This window comes from Macrosteles quadrilineatus, unplaced genomic scaffold (genome assembly GCF_028750875.1).
Source record: "Macrosteles quadrilineatus isolate MER2022 unplaced genomic scaffold, UCM_ALF_1.0 Scaffold_7__1_contigs__length_78375512, whole genome shotgun sequence".
NCBI classification, from domain to species: Eukaryota; Metazoa; Arthropoda; class Insecta; order Hemiptera; family Cicadellidae; genus Macrosteles; species Macrosteles quadrilineatus.
The window spans coordinates 46568868-46587643 of NW_026542600.1; the positions used below are offsets into that span (position 1 = coordinate 46568868).

The 18776-nt window shown below is 35.6% G+C and overlaps 1 protein-coding gene across 4 annotated transcripts in view; it reads left to right on the plus strand.

Moving 5' to 3' along the window:
• LOC128998148 (fructose-bisphosphate aldolase-like) overlaps positions 1-3878 on the plus strand; it is a 41918-nt gene extending 38040 nt beyond the window's left edge. For all 4 annotated transcript variants that reach the window (XM_054424153.1, XM_054424155.1, XM_054424152.1 and 1 more), the window contains 3 exons: positions 456-580; positions 1507-1584; positions 2918-3878. In XM_054424153.1, coding sequence (XP_054280128.1) covers positions 456-580; positions 1507-1584; positions 2918-3013 — 299 coding nt within the window. In that variant the 3' untranslated portion in view covers positions 3014-3878. The remainder of the gene's footprint in view (positions 1-455; positions 581-1506; positions 1585-2917) is intronic.
• The last annotated feature ends 14898 nt before the right edge of the window (positions 3879-18776 follow it).

Genomic DNA, 18776 nt, shown 5'->3' on the forward strand with positions numbered 1-18776 from the left:
GGCATCTGGATCCAGAATCAATCTTGTTCAAGATTGAACCAGCTACATTCAGATTCAATAGACAGCAGATTATTCACCCACTGACTAATGGCAATGTCTTGTTCCTGTATGTGTAAGACCATCTCAAACAGTCTTTGAAATTGCACATTATCTCGCTGAGTTGTGTTTAAAAGGAACCAAAGCCTTTTTTTACATATAGTTTAGTATTGAAATTTTAAAAATTGCGATTTGAAACCAGATTGCAAAACATCCAATTTATCTTTATTACAAGCAGCCAGTGACTCAGTTAAACCACAACTCGATTAGTCAGGGTTCAGATAACTGCTGTTCTACTGTAATCATCAAACCTATCTTTTGTGGTAACTAAACCCATTCACTTCATTTTACTTGGATGTTGGCCGACTTGACGTGTCTCAATTTGTTCTTTCCTTCTAACACCAATTTGATTTTTTCAGGAGTGACATTCTTGTCCGGTGGTCAATCCGAGGAAGATGCCTCAGTCAACTTGGATGCCATCAACAAACTGCAGGGTATTCCCAAGCCCTGGAAACTCACCTTCAGTTACGGACGTGCCCTTCAGGTAAATACCACAGGTCACAGGTTCTTGCAAAAAAAAATAAACTTACGACTTGGTCATCTATGATATTTAATTAAACAAACCACAGCAAATCCCTTATTTATTCATGACATCTTTGAAAAGAACCTTGCTTTATCCAGACAGCCACTCTATAGCAAATATGTCTTTAAACTCAAGTTATGATTGTGCCACTCTAAAATAGTTGTGTTGTGTAGCATTTGATTGTCACCGTGATCATAAGTGCAACGGCGGAGCTTTAGGCATAAATGCTGTTGTAATTGATAATCAATGAAAAATTATTAATTGAATAAATCATTTTTTTTATATTCTGACTTTCACCAAACTGGACAACTAGGATTGTCTGGATTAATGCGGGTTTACTGTAATAAGTTCTGTTAGCTCTCACAAGTTTGTGAGGCACTAACATTTGGGTTCGTAATATGAAGTTAGTGTGGCCGAGCATACAATTACACAGCTGTACACTGAATGCTAAATATTTAAATATTTACTCATAATACTTGACCCTATAATACCTGCGTGGGGTAAATTTTCTCCACGCAAGTTCTTGATAGGGACGTCGCATGGGTGACACGAGAGGGGGCGCTGCAGTTGCCACGCCAAAAGTAGTACAAAAATTAAAACAAGTTGTGTTAGATGTACAACACATCTCGTCTATTAGATAGAGGTGTGCGAGCATTAAGCGAGTTCAAGCTTTTACGATTGACAACAATGACATTTCCGCGATCACTGAAGACTTCGATCATGTTACCGAGACCAAGAGGGCTGGGTGATCATGATTTGGCTGTGATCGTGGCATGATGATTATATGTTCTTTACTGCAGGAGATATTCAGGAGTGCCTAAATGTCATGTTGCACATTTTTTGTAATGTAAGAAATATGTATTTTTAATCCTACCTTGTCTTTGCAGGCTTCAGTGCTGAAGGCGTGGGGAGGAAAACCTGAAAATGTGAAAGCTGCACAGGCTGAACTTCTGAAGCGTGCAAAGGTTAGATTACCTATTTGATCTTATTTCAGTTTGTTTAGTTTGAGATGTATAGTGAGATAATTTTAAGTGCCTATATGATGATAAGCTTAACTTCAGGAAAGTAAAGTTGTAACAAGACATCACCATTAATATTAGCGTTGATAGTAAGGACTCCACCGAACTCAGCACAGCAAGCGAACACACAGACAACCAAGCTAGTTCAAAATTAAATTTAAAAAACACCACTTCTTAGAATAAAAATACAGTACCTCTAAGCTTTCTGAAAGTTATTAAGCAAATGTAAAAGTTGTTACTGTTACTGTTGTTACTTGTGCAGTTGAATAATCTGTAAGTATGAAAAAGGGTAAAGAATAATAAAGTAAAATTAGTTTAATTTTAGAATTTACTCAGGTAGTAAATGCCAAAATTTTCAGTCATGCCACTTTTCAATCTAGAATCTGCAATAATACATTAAAATATCCACTTGTTTTTGTTTTTTTTGGAGATTGCAGTATCAATATCATTTTAAATTTGGCAGCCAACAAATCATCACTTTTACATTAAAACCTTCGCTCTTACAAATGTTTCAAATTTTTAATCAAAGTTTTTTTTATCAATGTGTACTACCGGTGGTAAATGCAGAGTTCAATAAAACTCCTACATGTCCCGTCAGTGGACATTGTTGCTATAGTGATTGTACACAACAACATTGAGGGGTTTCTGTGGGTTTACTATGTATTTCTATGTATTTGTATTTTTGGAAGGCACATGGACCAAATCAACGGTCCTTGAAACAAAATTGCGTTTCAATACTACACAAAACACCAAGTTGTCCAATTATGTGTTTTTATCCATTAAAACATAAAATTGTTTTTGATATTTAAATAACAAACTAAATATTCATTCAAATTCAAATCAAATAAAAAACAAATTTATAACATTTAACATAAGCAAACACCTTTGCCTCATACGTTGTCACTGTCTGAAGCTGTGTCTTTAAGAGACTCTAACAGCCCAATCATCAACTAGCCAAGCTAGTCGTCTGCCGAGGAGATAGCATGCATGAAGATCAGCATTTGTCTTACTTTTCCTATTTTGCTCTTTATTCACACCACTTCCCTAGCTACAGCAAGGAACCCTTGACAAACCAAGTAACTACCAGGCCAGATACCGTTAAAAATACTAAGACTAAACTAATTGTTTTATTCACTCCACCACCATTTTATTGATTTCAAAGTTGTTTTCAAACCCAATTTTGATTGACAGTAAATTTCTTTTTAGTTTTAACAAAATTGTTTACCACACCTCTGTAGTTGTTATATTGAGTTTCACAATTTAAATGTGACTGTTTCAGGCTAATGGAGAAGCGTCTCTGGGCAAGTATGAAGCCGGTTCCATCGCTGGAAAGGCTGGCGACTCCAGTCTCTTCATCAAGAACCATGCTTACTAAAAACACTACTCCGTTTATATTTTCATTAGATTTATTTTTTTAAGCATTTTTCATAAATATAGTTTTTAACACTGACAACATAGTCAGCTATTTATTTTTCAATCATTATTTCACTGTCAATTATGTTTCTATTGTCAGTTGTTTATTATTGAACACAAAATCAGTTACCAATCATTATTTCAATTCTTATGGATGATTTAGCTATTTAACAATTTAAAATGTCTTATATAAATTTATTTTAATGTCATTCATTATAATATGTACATGTTATAGATATTTACCATAGCAAACTTATTTTTATGAGTGATCCTAAAAGAGATAAATTTCAGATCCCATAAAAATTAGTCTTGCAGTGGTAAGAAACCTATCGATATATAAACAAAAGGCTCTCCAGAGGCTAAAATGAACAGCAAACATACTATTATGAATCCAAATCCTTTTTATGTTTTCTGTTTTGTTTTTGGTAAGACTGTAATGTAGAGACTCCAGTTGTACACCGAGTAAGTAGGGAAAAGATGTTCTCAGGCAAAAGGTTAAGCCGGACGTGGACAGGAAAGCGTCGTCTATTGTCTAATTCTAGATTCTATGTTTCATGTTGCTAATGTCTACTGCTTATCCTTTAATATTTCTCTGCGTATATTTTAGGGTTATATTTTAAATTAGTAGCATTGTTGTAATATTTGTGTGAATGAATGAAAGCTAGAAATGCAGGCATGTATATACAACTTAATTGTTTGATGTAAAAACATAACATTACTTGATTTGTTGTGTAACTATAAAATATCTATCAGTGTTGACTTAAAATGTAACTCACCACCAAATCGATTGCCATGAGGATAAAATAAAGTACCATATTATACAATGAGATGACTATATTAACTTTATTTTCTCATTATACCCATTACAGTTCTCCAAATGCACCCATTCTCAATATAACATTATACTTCCTTCATTTAGTGGAGAGTGATTTTATATTTTGATAAGATGAATTTAGTAGGCAGTGACAAGTTTATTTTGTGGTTTTTAAAAACCCGTGGAAGGATTTGGACAGATACCAACTCATCTCAGTGGCGGAGCAAGGTTGGATATTCCTGGATCAGAAATGGCTTAATCCGCCCCCCCTCAAAACATTGAATATCACCCCACCCTGCTTCGTACATAAATACCTCCTTAAAGGGATGGGTCCGTTTTTAAAATCTGTTGTTGATTCACAATTTCTAGCCTCAAAAATAAAACTGAGAATTGGATGGAAACGTCGGTTTTTGTTTATTAGTTGTTAGCAATAATATTGCCGCTATCGCAGGGTTAAGTGATGTGCAAGATTATGCCACGATCGCGGGGAACGACAGTAATGTTAAATTGCGAGAGATTATTGAAATTTCCCCACGATAGAGGGGTATAATGACAATGTTATGGCACTCATGGGAGATGTTCAATCTTCTTTCTGGATCGCAGGAGACAATAATGATGACTTAGAATTGTGGAAGATGTTAAAAGATTTTTTGCACCACCGGGAGATGATCAAGATTCTGCCACGATCAAAAATTATAGTCATAATAGAATTACAAAAAAAAAGTCACTACACCAAATTTATGATTACTGAAGCTTGTACTGATTTTCTACTGGCAACTTCTAACTTAAGGTTGAGATTCAGTTACAATTATTATACTTTAATAAAGTAATTTACCAATTTGTTATACTGTAATGCCATTTAGTTTGCACGATAGAAACACAATTAGTTTCTAAGTTCATAATTACAACATAAAAACAAGTAATTAGTTCATAACAAAGGCCAAATTTAGTTTTATGTCCAATATTTGGAACAATGACAAAATTGTTCCTTCCCAGTAGTTCTGCCCCTCCCCCCAGGGCCTTTTGTCCTGAAGCAACTGCACCACTCTCTCCATCACTACACCACTGCTTCATCTCTCTCAAGGTTGAAGGTTGAATTTGTTAAAAAATTATCAAGTTGTAGGATGCAGGTTAAGTTTAGATAGGTCCACACTGGTCCGCGGTATTGGCTAACTCTGGAACTCGCTAACCCCATGTTAAACGCCCTATCATCAAATTTGGTTGATGAGAGGAACTTGCTAACTTGTTCGGTTTTGGAATTGGCTAAATTCCGGAACCCGCTAACCCGGCTCTAGAGCGGGCTAGCAGGTTCCGGAGTTAGCCAATTCTGTCCTAGTACAGAAGTCGCTACAGTGTCTCGGCGGAACTTGCTAACTCCCAATCAGAAGCCTCGCACTCCGTCCAATGGGTGCCAAGAACGCAGATTGTTGGCCAGAGTTACCAAAAGTGTAGTACATATCCCCTTAGTAGATTTCACATCCTTGGATCAGCTAAGGACTATTTTATTATTAGTTCTGTCCGGTGCACTGTCTGTAGAGGTCGTGTTTTGTTTACAATTTATTTCTTGTTATCAGTAATTTAAAACCTCATTTACCGGTAACCAAATAAAACGTTTAATTATGAACAATAACTCGTCTCCTGGTTATATAAACAGTTGAGAACAAATCATTATTTTAACTATAAACTAATAGAAACAACATTTCGTCAACACTAGCGATCAGTGTCACAGGACATGAACTAGACACGAAAAACAAGCTTCAAAATTTACAATGGTATGTGAAGTCTACTTGTGTTGTTTAGTCTATGGTAAGACTATAATGCATTTTCCACCCTAATAATATAATGATAATAATAATAATAACAATAATAAACATAGTTCTGAACATACATTTATTTTATCGACTACATTGCTCTTAGTCCTAATTATTAGTAGGATACGACATTATGGTACCGATACGATCGTTGGTACAGTACCTAACAGTACTAGTAGTACTGTACCTAGGATTGTATTGGTATTACACAGACTTTGTCCACAGAACTTTTATTATATTAACGACACAGATTATTATTATGACAAAACTTGATTATACGTAAGTATTTAGGATATATAGCTCAATATTTCACATTTACTGATAACGCAAAACACTTTACAATAAAAAAAATACATTGCTGAAAAATATGTAATACCGACGATCAATAGGCCTATTTTTGTCCTAAGTTAACATTTTGAAACCCACTAACTCGCTTAATTAAACCAATTTACATTGAACCATACTTTAAAAAATGAGAACGCCAGCTGCTAGATATTTGAAAAAATTAAAACTTGACATCTACCTGAAACCCTAAAATAAACGTTGACTTCAACATTCCCTTCCTTTTAAATTTATATTTCTTTCAACACTAAAATCACGAAAATCCGTCAAGTCGCCGGTTCAGAAATAAAATAACCCTCTGTCACGTTTTAATATAAGAATATTATATCTATTCCTATTATTTATTAATGGGGCTTAGGTTTACAATCTTAAAAACCGGTTACAAGCTACACGCCGTTTTTTTTACACGCAGCTAGTAAAATAGCTCAGTGTGAACGACGTACTCGCTCAAAAGCTGCTTGTAAAAAAACTCTGGAAAAAGTTGACGCTGCCGCTACTTTACACGCCAACTCGCCAGCTTTTGAGCGAGTAGGCGTGTAAAGTAGCCCAGTGTGAACACAGTTGCTTGTGCTTGTGCGCTTGTTACTCAAAGATGTTGGAGGATTTGGTTCAAGCCAGCTACTGAGCGAGTGGAAAAAGCATCGTGTGAACGACTACAAGCACACTCGCCAACTCGCCGGCTTCTTACACGCTGGCGTGTAGCTTGTAAACTCGCCCCGTGTGAACGGGCCTTAACATTATAACTAATAAATTCAACAAATTTTAGGATTAGGGTACTAGCTTTTACTAGTAGGCCTAGGTTTACAATGCTTTGGTTTTGTATGAACTATAGGCCTAGATTTACAGCTATTTTATAAACTGTTACCAAACGAATGTCATATTTTTACACGTAAGTTGGACGATTCAACGATGAACCTTTAATTTTAAGGCTATAAATTAGTTATGAAAGTCACGATGGTTAATGCCTGTATTAAAAATGGTTTATTACGACAACACGATTTAATTTGTTATCCGTGTTTGAGAACTCACGTGTATTTTTAGCTTAATTTTATAGTGGTTTAGTTGGTACTACTGGATTTTCAATATTTTTCATATTCTGTTATTTTCTTATAATACTGGCATTTATATTTAAGATTGAAAATATAAACATTTAATTGTCCGTTGTACAGTTAAATAATATAAAAAAACTTTTTAATTATCTTTTAATTGCTTTTTAATTACTTTGTGCTAGGTAGCTGTTAAAAGTGGAATTGATAACAAAAAAAAAACAATAACAATACTGTATCTTTATTACTGACAATTTTAAATACGGCAGTGTACGATTATTTTGTCGTACAAGGTTGGCAACGCTCCGTGCAGTGGGCGCAGCCGGGTTAGCGAATTCCACCGCGGGACAAAATCGAGTTAGCAGGTTCCGGAGTTAGCCAATTCCTGACTGGGACGGTTAGCCAGTTCCGACACACGACCGACGAGTTAGCGAGTTTCAGAGTTAGCCAATTCCTTTGTCTCGTCCACACAACTTGTATCTGCAATACATTTAAGTACTGAAGAGCATATATCAAACACAAGATGAGTAATACTAGCAAACTTCCACTAACACCTAATTATCTATGCAAGAATACCCCAACAAAACAGGTTAAAGCTGTGTTTGACTTACCTGGGAGTCAAGTTTAGAACTGCAGTACTACGCTTGGGCTGACAAGTGTGTGTAGAGATTACAGTACTGTAAATATTTAGGTGTTAATAGCCAAGTGATTTAGGTTTGAATATCAAGATACAGCCTGTCTGTGTGCAACTCCTGTGCCTATCCTAGCTTGATTCCCAGATGAACAGTCCAACATTTTAGTTTTTTTTTGTTGGATTAAATGTACAGTAGTTAATTAATTAATAACTAGTGGCTTTATCCAAAAGCTAACGTAGGCCTATGTAAGTTTTATCACACTTAAGTTTTGACATCTGAGGTGTTGTAATAGGCTTCCCCTCCACTTTTGAAGAGTACTATAGTAGACTAGCATAATATGTTCGGTGGTTCAGTCGGTAGCGTCGCGGAAGTTTGGACCCAAGGCAGCGATGTCGTGGGTTCGGATCGTGGTCACTGCCACTAAAATTTCACCTTTGTACTGTACCGGCTCACTCCTTGCTTTGCTGTAAACGATCCGAGCACGAGCGCTTAGTCTATGTGGACGGGCAAATGCAAAGTTAAAAGAGGCCGCCAACCTCTTAAAAAAAAAAAATAAAATAAATATTTTGGTCGTCATGTTGACAGGGCCAATTTACCGAATAGGCACGATAGGCACGTGCCTAGGGTACGAGGCAATTGGTTTTTTTTAGGATCGCCAAAAAATTGGAAAATTAAAAAAATGGTGGTTGTATGATCGTGGTAAACTTCTGATAATCCCTCGCGGTCGTATAGATATCATAATCGCATCCCGCATTTGTGGCAAAATTTGCACTATTTTCTGCGGTCATGTAGACATAATTATTGTCTTCCATGACTGGGCAATAAGAACACATCCCACAGTCTTGAGGAGATTATCATCGTCTACCGCGAATGAGGCAAAATTCTGTTCTTTTCCGGCAATATTCTTATCATCCCTCACGGCCGTGTGTAGACATATTCTCCCGTGGTCACGGAAACGTCACTGTTGTCATGCGCGATCTCGGTAAATTTAACATTCCTGGTAGAAATATAAAATTCACGCAAAATTTCCGGTTAAAAAAAACTAACGTATAATTCCCAGATTTCCCGGTTGGTGGACACCCTGTTACATATATTGGTAAGGGGCGCTACTATTATAGTTGTGCCTAGAATGCTGACAGGGTAAAAAACGGGTCTGCATGTTGATAGCTAATCCAGAAAGATGTATAGCACTGAACATGGAAAGGCTGCATTTACTAATCTTTCAGTTTATTTCACTGTTTGGAGGTACAGCACTGTTCAACAAATGTGCAGCTATTTTCAAAAGAACATCTCAATAGAAACCTCTTAATCAAGAAATTAATTTCGTCATTGACTATCGAGTACTGAAGTAGACATCCCATCTATGGTCCAGCTGTCCCCATTTTTTTTTTATTAAAAAAGAACCTAGTTTTGTGAGCCAGTCACAAAATGCGCTAATGTCTACAATTCTAATTTTTGTTGCTGACATAGTTGATGGGTCTCTAGTACACAAGGCCGCAGCGAGCGAGAACTGGGAACGGCGCATCTGAGTCTTGATGCGCGATCGTCTCACTATTACAATGTATGGAGGAGTCGCGTACTGATTTACTTATTCACGCTTCTACTACCTAACTTAAATAATTTAGTAATGACATTGAATTTGTTACTAGGACATGGCAGATAGATGTGTTGTGCTTGGGTGTAAAAGTAATTACGAAAGCTTAATTAAAACTGAAAGATACATACAGTGTTTTAGATTCCAAGTGATCCGCCACAAAAGCAACAATGGCTTCATGCTATTCCTCGGTCAGATTAGACATCTTCAAACAATTCTCGTGTTTGTGTAAAACATTTTCACGAAGATGACCTTATTTTTGTAAAACATTTAAGAATAAAGACTGTTTAGTGTCATGATTGTTTATTGTTTCATTTATGTTCTTAGTGTTGATAATATTGTAGGTAAATAGTTTATCATATTCATATCACATTTAAATTCTAAACCTACTTTCTGCTAGGCGTCGCTTGTCGGCTTTTAGCACAGAGTCATAAACATTGTCCTTCTGCGAAAGGACGGGCCCTTCCTCACCAGTTCTTAGAAAGTTGTAACCCCAATCTGAGTGAGGGAGGTGTCTTTTGTCAGGGCATCGATAAGCAGCACATTGTTCGGTTAGCATAGCTTCGTATAGGACGTGTGAGGCAGTTCCCTCCACGTATCTCACATTTAGTTAAAACCGCATTAGTTCATTATAGCAATTTATTTCATCACAGTTCATTTATACAGTCCACTACTGTAGTATCATTTGCTCATTTCTACACCAATGAAATCATAGTTCTATTCAAAGTGTTAGTTTTTTATTATTACCAAAACATTTGGCGCATCACGTGCCGTAACAAAGACAATGATTGGTGTAAATAAAGACGCAAGAAGCGAGTTTTAGGTGAGAATACTGTACCTAGACTATTTCCTAATTTACCTTCTTATCTTAGTGATAATAGTTCAGTCAAGTTATAAGCATTAAATACCCTCGACACAGCAAACCTGCAGACTAAAGGAATTTCCATTTGCCTAATTCGATTTACACTCAAATGTTTTCATAAAAATATCACATTTATTCCCTATTTAAATATAATTAGTGTAACGAGTACTTAGGTTTGCTGCAACAGGGAGGGTAAAAGTTTTTTTTTTTTGTAAAAAAAAGGTCATGTAGTTCTAGTTTTTTAGTATGTTGTTAGGACCTGCTATACCACAAGTAAGAAACCAAGGCTGCAGCTGCAAAAGACCTGTGCTAGTATAGCCATAAAACCGTACAATTTAATTTTTTTTTTCTTTTTGCCAAATATTTCTTGAAGTATGCCTCTGACAGAAAGTGTTGCCTTACCTTTTCTTAGACTGGATAACATATTTGGACTGGATATTTGCTAATGTTTGAGATTATAACAACGTCCATTATTTTTGAAAACCATAGAAAATTTTCAAAATATTTAAAAATTTCGCCATGGTCTATTATTAGCGAATTTCCCTATAGGGAAGTAGCTATTACCGTAGGTGGCACGGTAAGACCTAGACCCGGGACCGATTTACTGAAGGAAAGACGAGAAGGTCTACGTCTTCACCTACAATGACTACTCCCCCAACAATGACTACAATAATTACTCACAAAAATCAGTCCCAGGTCCAGGTACTACGGTAATATCTTATTCCCTATATGGGAAATTCGCTAAAAGGGACCGTGCATGCAAAAGGTCATGTAGTCACCTTTTTGCCACATCAAAATATTTGGCTCCTGGTGCCAACCATTCACATCAAAATGATTCAAAAATTCACATCAAAATTATGCTGTCTATGGTTTTTCAGATTAAGGATTTTTAGACAATGCCATCAGAACTATTTCTCGGCAGATGTCTTTTTGTGCAACGGTCACTTCTGCGCCCTGATAATTACTTTGCGTGTCCGAAAATCAGATTTCACTTTTCTAGAAATTAGCTACCAATATGGCTTTGTCATTCGCTTGTGAAAGATCATCTAATGTGCATGACTGGTGTAGACGTGGACAGATCAGCAGATGGCCAGGATCCTGAACAGCACCACACGCACACAAGATGTTTTCTTCCTCTGGTAAGAGACCCCATTTCTGCATGTTTGTCTTGCATTTTGGTACCTCAACCCTGATTCGATTCTTCCACACCGTGTAATGCAGGCCTCCACCAGGAGCCAGTTCCTCCCTGGCTGGTATGGGAGGGTTAGTCAACGTGGCCTCCTAACTGCTTGAGAGTGATCCATCCAGAACTCGTGTCCGTGACAGAAAGCTCTTTCGGGACCAAAGCCGTCACTCTGCAGGTTGGTAACGGGTAACGGTGTAATGGCTTGGTAACGAGGGTCTCTTGCTTAGTCCTTTCTGCGTCGGCAGCGACATCACGTCGGATTGATGGAGGGGCAATTCCTATGATAGGATAGAGTTTGTGTACTGGGGTTGGTTTCAAACAACCAGTTACAATCAGAGTCATGTCATTGACTGCAATGTTAACCTTTTTTGCATGTGACGATGCATTCCATACTTCATTTTGTCTGTGGTATGACTGATGTTTTAAAGATTGTGTAGAACACAATTTAGTTATATTTTAAATTTGATTCCCCCCCCCCCCCACAATCAGACATACACAGTAAAATTTGCAAAATTTTGAGTTGTATTATTTTAGTTGTAATGTTATTTTTTGTTTTGTTTTTATCTTACTTGTGTCTATTTGTGCATTACTAACTTATGTGATATAAATATGTAAATTGGTCACATATTCTGTGATACATGTAATATATGAAACTCTAGTATTAGTATTTTCATGGTAAAAGACATCTTTGCAGGAATATCTTAAAAGCTTCTTCTGTTACTGGACTAACATTGTATACCTTTTATTTTATCATTGATATTAGGTTCAGTTTACAAGTTAAACAAAATTATCAACTCTGTCCCTGGGACGAGGCATAGCAGCAATACAAAAGTTAGTTTTAAAAGGTTCTTTTGATATCTTGCACACTGTTGGGAATTCATTCATAGCACATAATTAAGAACTAAGTCACTAAAGAATTTAAATTTCATGAGTTGGCAAGAACTCATTCATATAGAGAAATAAAAAAACGTTCGCTACACGTGAAACGTTATAACAAACATTATAGAGCTGCATTACAGCTTTAAAAAAATGTTTGGCCTATGTAAGTTAAAAAATTGTTTTTTTTTAATTTACAGAAATTAAATAGGCCTACAAAAAGTGTTAGAATATTACATTTTCTGGTAGGCCTACTTTATTAAAAATCTACCAATGTGCCTTTCTAAAGAATGACAAAAAGGATTAAATTTAGACTGTCAGCCGTGCTGCGGTTACCATAGGTTCTGGCCCACACCGCTGGGAGCCCCATGTAGTTACTGTGTACGTTTGTCTATGGTATGACTGATGTTCTAAAGATTGTATAGAACACAATTTAGAAGTTATACTTTTCATTTAATTTTTCATTTATGAAAGCAATGATTTTCCATAATTTTTTGACAATTAATTGTTAAGTTTTATTATATTATTATATTTTTTTTCAATTAGGATACATTGATGTGTCTGGTGAGATGTATATACTGGTTTTAAAATGTATTTTCTGGTAGGATTTATTTTTGCTTTAGCTTGCAGTTATTTGATTATTTTCATTTATACTATTTTAATTAGGTACAAACAGCAGTTAACTTTTAATTAAAGAATAAGCTAAAACATTGTGAATTGCTACAATTAAATAAAAATCTTCTAGTATTGATGAAACTAGTGTTTATTCCATTAACATATTACATATTTGTTTAGGTCTACCATTAAATATACTTAAAGACATTCTAGAGCATTAAGTCTTTGCATATTGTTGGGCTAAACTTAAAAAAATTAAAAGTACAAAGAATATAATTGATATCAAACACTTTTGTTGATAGTAAAATCAATGGAAATTCTAAAACTAACTGTTATAACATCACATACAGTTCAACGTTAACTTAAAAGTCATAAACACTGCTAACAAAACAAGAGGTCCACTTCACAGAGGCAAAAGAAATAGGTAGGTAGTTGAGAAAAAATAGCCCTATAAAAGTCACCAAACTAGGCCTAACACTTATATTCATATCAAGAAGTCACTTGAAACTATTTTGCAGTTTATTCTTGTTCTGAACATTCCCTTTTGTGGGCCATTCTGCTTCAGCGTCATCAATCACTGAAACAAACACCAAAATTGAATCATGAACTATAAGCAAAGCCTTAAGTTAATTGGGCCTAAGAATGTGTTAACTAATTAACTGATGTAAACAGTAGTACAGTATAGTATTGTACTAAGTTACTAAATTTATTGATAAGAGTTCAATTTTTTGCTAAGATAAATTTGTCGATAGCAAAATTGGACTGTGTAAGTATACAGGGTGATCAACTCAAGGAGGCCACCACTGGGATATCGGAAACTGTAAGAATTAGAGAAAACTTTAAATGGGGAACATTCCTTTATTTTTTGTGGCAGCTAAAAATATGATTTTAGTCTTTTTAAATTCAGCCGCCATTTTCCAAAATGGCGGCCAACTTTGAAATTTCTTATGGAACAGCCTATATTTTATGATGTTTTCGGATAGAACAGGCAACTTAAAAACTTTTTTATTCTTGACATTTTTTCGATAAAACCCACTCGTTTAGGAGTTACAGCCTATGGAAAAATGACTTCCGGTGTACATTTTACATCATGTAGCTCCAAAAAAAGTAGGTTTATAGCGAAAATGTGAAGAGTAAATAAGTCTTAAAATTGCATCCACATTCCATTAAGACAATAAAATACACAGTTATCCACTTTTCAAGTTTGCCGCCATTTTGGAAAATGGCCGCCATTTTTAAATAATAGAATTAATATTTTTAACGAATTGTATGGACTTTTTGGAATGTGGATGCAATTTTAAGACTTATTTAACTTATTTTCTCTTCGCATTTTCGCTATAAACCTACTTTTTTCGGAGCTATATGATGTAAAATGTACACCGGAAGTCATTTTTCCATAGGCTGTAACTCCTAAACGAGTTGGTTTATCGAAAAAATGTCAAGAATAAAAAAGTTTTTAAATTGCATTTTCTATCCGAAAAGATGATAAAATATAGGCTGTTCCATAAGAAATTTCAAAGTTGGCCGCCATTTTGGAAAATGGCGGCTGAATTAAAAAAAACTAAAATCATAATTTTAACTGCCACAAAGAATAAAGGAATGTCCCCCATTTAAAGACTTCTCTAATTCTTACAGTTTCCGATATCCCAATGGTGGCCTCCTTGAGTTGATCACCCTGTATATGACACAATACTTCTAGCCAAAAAATCATCCCCCACCCCACGATCAGACATACACAGTTGTGTTTGTTTTAAGTGTTGTAGGTGTGTAATACACACATAAAACACCTGAAACAAACACAACATTAACACAAAGCAGCTCCGACTACAAAAAACAAGCAATACCCCCATCAATACAGGCACATATTTTTACTATCTATCACCAGAACATATAAAATCAACAACCACAATCAACAGCTTCACAAAACAACTCAAAGAATACCTAGCCTAATAGAAAGGCCATATTACTAAACTACAGATTACATTGAACAGCACACATTCCAACACCTCTAGAATGTGTACTGGAGAATGTAGAATGTGTACTCTTCAAGACCCGTTCGAGGAAAGAAATCTGACTAGCCTACAGAATGTGTACTCTTCAAGACCCGTTGGAGGAAAGAAATCTGACTAGCCTACTTCCCGATCCAAAGATTGTGGTGAGGACGATGTGGTAAATGGTAAGGAATCATATTTTCTTTTTACTTGAAAGTGCTTCGACTAACTTATAGTTTTCTTATACAATAAACCAAAGCCTAACTCACCCTAAACACACATCCTGAAGTGTGAAACTGTATAAAATGAGGTTTTGAACTTTATTTAGGAACGGAAAAGTCTATTTAACCCATAATAACTTACCTATATCACCGGAAGTCCAAAACCCCAAAATAAGTTACATTTTTTTTACACAATTCCACACTTCAGGATTGTAAAAGTGACCTTAGCTTTTTTAGGTATTTTTCATAAAACTGTGATGGACTTGGATATCAAAGTTTAGACATCGGACTAACTTAATTAGATTTAGGCCTAGACATTTTTTTCACCTGGAGCACAGATAATGTAACCCCTACTAGGGAGGTTATAATATCTGTGCATGGAGTTAAATTAATTTTAACTCGGATGAGAGAAAGTATACATTAAATACTTTTGAATATAGGCCTACCTCAGGAAAGTATAGGCCTAAGATAAATAAACTTAGCCTATAAGAAATTTACATTGGCTCTGGTAAAAATAATAAAAATTATAATTTTGTAACACTTCAAGTTATAGGCTATCAACTTAAACTTACCAATATGTTAAGCACTAGCCAAATACAGTGACTTTAGGGCCTAGGCTTAGTTAAGGGGAGGGGGGCTCCTGTTTCATAGTGGAAGTGGGCTCTTGTTTCACTTTCACAGTGGTCGGATAGACATTTTGAGCATTTGTTTTTGCATCGTGGATTAGGGCAATGGTATCTCCTTTTAGCATAATTCTTCCTATCTTGTACCTAGTCCCACTCCTTATATTAATTTCTTCAGATTCATCTAAGACAATGTTCATGAATTCATCAAACCCTAAGATGATGCCTTCAAAACGCTTGTTCCTCACTTTTTGTATCCAGATACATACTCGCACACGACTTTGAAAGTATCGGAATATTACATTTACTGGTGATACCATAACCTTTACAATTTTAAGATTAGGCCTAGAATGATCCATTTTTGAAAGGTGCTAGCCAACGTGAACGTCTAGAATTGAGAAGACTGTTGAACGTTGACTGACGACATTGACGACAAATAAGGTTCCAAAACAAGGCGGAAATCGAAAAAAGGCAATGGCTGTAAGTTTACGCAAGACTCAAGGAAAAGGTCGACATAAATTAATTCTGTACTAGCATAGGTTTAAATGTTGACTACGAGTTATGCGCACAGAATTTTATCATATTTTAAAATCTTAGGCCTGTTTCATTTTTAAAATTATGAAATTAAGTTTATTTTAGCATGTAAACAGCAAAACAGCTACTACACGGTCGCCTTTAACTCCAGGACGCGGCCTTCGAACTGGCAACGTCGCAAGTGGTATTGTAACAGCTGTTTTTTTTATCAACTAATGTTATTTGTGTATTTACGAAAGATTGATTACTGGACTAAGACAATATTGACTCCGCTTAAAAATGTACAGATATAGATTTTAATTCATATTGTTTCAATTTTAAATTCTGTATGTTTTATTTTCAATATTTTAATAAATTTATGTTCATAAATTAAAAATTAAATCAATAAAGTGCGAATTAATGAGCTGATGTCACCTGTCTGCCATGTTATCTTATGGGACGTCTGTCACTAAACAACACCACTCGCGATGTTGCCAATTCTACCAGGCCGCGGCCTGTAGTTAAAGACGGCCGTGGCTACTAACAGCTCATAAGTTAAATCTAGCAGCTATAAGCATGTTATCTTATTAAACAACAATTAAAATTATTGTTAACTTATTAATGTTATCTTAAAAAATATTGACATGGAATTAATTTCCCCATGGACTACAGAGGGAAAGCGCACGGCCACCTTTCACTCCAGGCTGCGGCCTGTTAAAATTGGCAACGTTGCAAGTAGTGTTGTCTAGCGCCAGACGTCTTTTAAGATAACATGGCAGACAGGTGACACCACCTCATCAATTTGCGTTTCAAATTTAAATATTGAAAATAAAACTTATAGAATTGAAAACGGAAACCAAAACAATTTTAAATTGAAAATCTATTTTTGTACATTTAAAGTGGAGTCAATATTTTCATAACCCAGTAACCAAGCTTTCGTATTCTTAAAACAATACACAAATACCATAAGCTGCCTCTAAACAAAACAGCTGTTACAGCCCTAATTGCGATGTTGCTACTTCTTAGGTTGCGGCCTGGAGTTAAAGGTGGCCGTGCGCTTTCCCTCTGTAGTCCATGGGGAAATTAATTCCATGTCAATATTTAAAGCTGTTTAATAAGATAACAAGCTTATAGCTGCTAGATTTAACCTATAAGCTGTTAGTATCCACGGCCGCCTTTAACTACAGGCCGCGGCCTGGTAGAATTGGCAACATCGCGAGTGGTGTTGTTTAGCGACAGACGTCCCATAACATAACATGGCAGACAGGTGACATCAGCTCATTAATTCGCACTTTATTGATTTAATTTTTAATTTATGAACATAAATTTATTAAAATATTGAAAATAAAACATACAGAATTTAAAATTGAAACAATATGAATTAAAATCTATATCTGTACATTTTTAAGCGGAGTCAATATTGTCATAGTCCAGTAATCAATCTTTCGTAAATACACAAATAACATTAGTTGATAAAAAAAACAGCTGTTACAATACCACTTGCGACGTTGCCAGTTCGAAGGCCGCGGCCTGGAGTTAAAGGCGGCCGTGTTGTAGCTGTTTTGCTGTTTACATGCTAAAATAAACTCAATTTCATAATTTTAAAAATAAAACAGACCTTAGATTTTAAAATATGATAAAATTCTGTGCGCATAACTCGTAGTCAATATTTAAACCTATGATAGTACAGAATTAATTTATGTCGACCTTTTCCTTCAGTCTTGCGTAAACTTACAGCCATTGCCTTTTTTCCATTTCCGCCTTATTTTTGAACCTTATTTGCCGTCAATGTCGTCAGTCAACGGTCAACAGTCTTCTCAATTCTAGACGTTGGCTAGCACCTTTCAAAAATGGATCATTCTAGGCCTAATCCTAAAATTGTAAAGGTTATGGTATCACCAGTAAATGTAATATTCCGATACTTTCAAAGTCGTGTGCGAGTATGTATCTGGATACAAGAAGTGAGGAACAAGCGTTTTGAAGGCATCATTCTAGGGTTTGATGAATTCATGAACATTGCCTTAGATGAATCTGAAGAAATTAATATAAGGAGTGGGACTAGGTACAAGATAAGAAGAATTATGCTAAAAGGAGATACCATTGCCCTAATCCACGATGCAAAAACAAATGTTCAAAATGTCTATCCGACCACTGTGAAAGTGAAACAAGAGCCCACTTCCACTATGAAACAGGAGCCCCCCTCCCCTTAACCAAGCCTAGGCCCTAAAGTCACTGTATTTGGCTACTGCTTAACATATTGTTAAGTTTAACACGTTATGCCGCGGTCATTGCCACAGACCGAGGTATACATTTGAATCTTACACATAGACCGGCTGTCACTTGGATAACAGTACACACAGACCACGGGCGAAAACCTGTAAAACAGTGATCATTTACATTGTAATACGCTACAATCGTGTTTGTAAATAATGTATTCTTTTTTTTATTATTTATAACCTTTTGTAATGTCGCATATCTGCGACGCCCGGTCTACAGCAAAGACAAAAGGGAAAATTATCATAGTTTTCTTGAAATAGACCAAACGTCGCATATATGCGACAGTTCATTTTTTTGTGTTTTGAGGTGAAATTAAGTA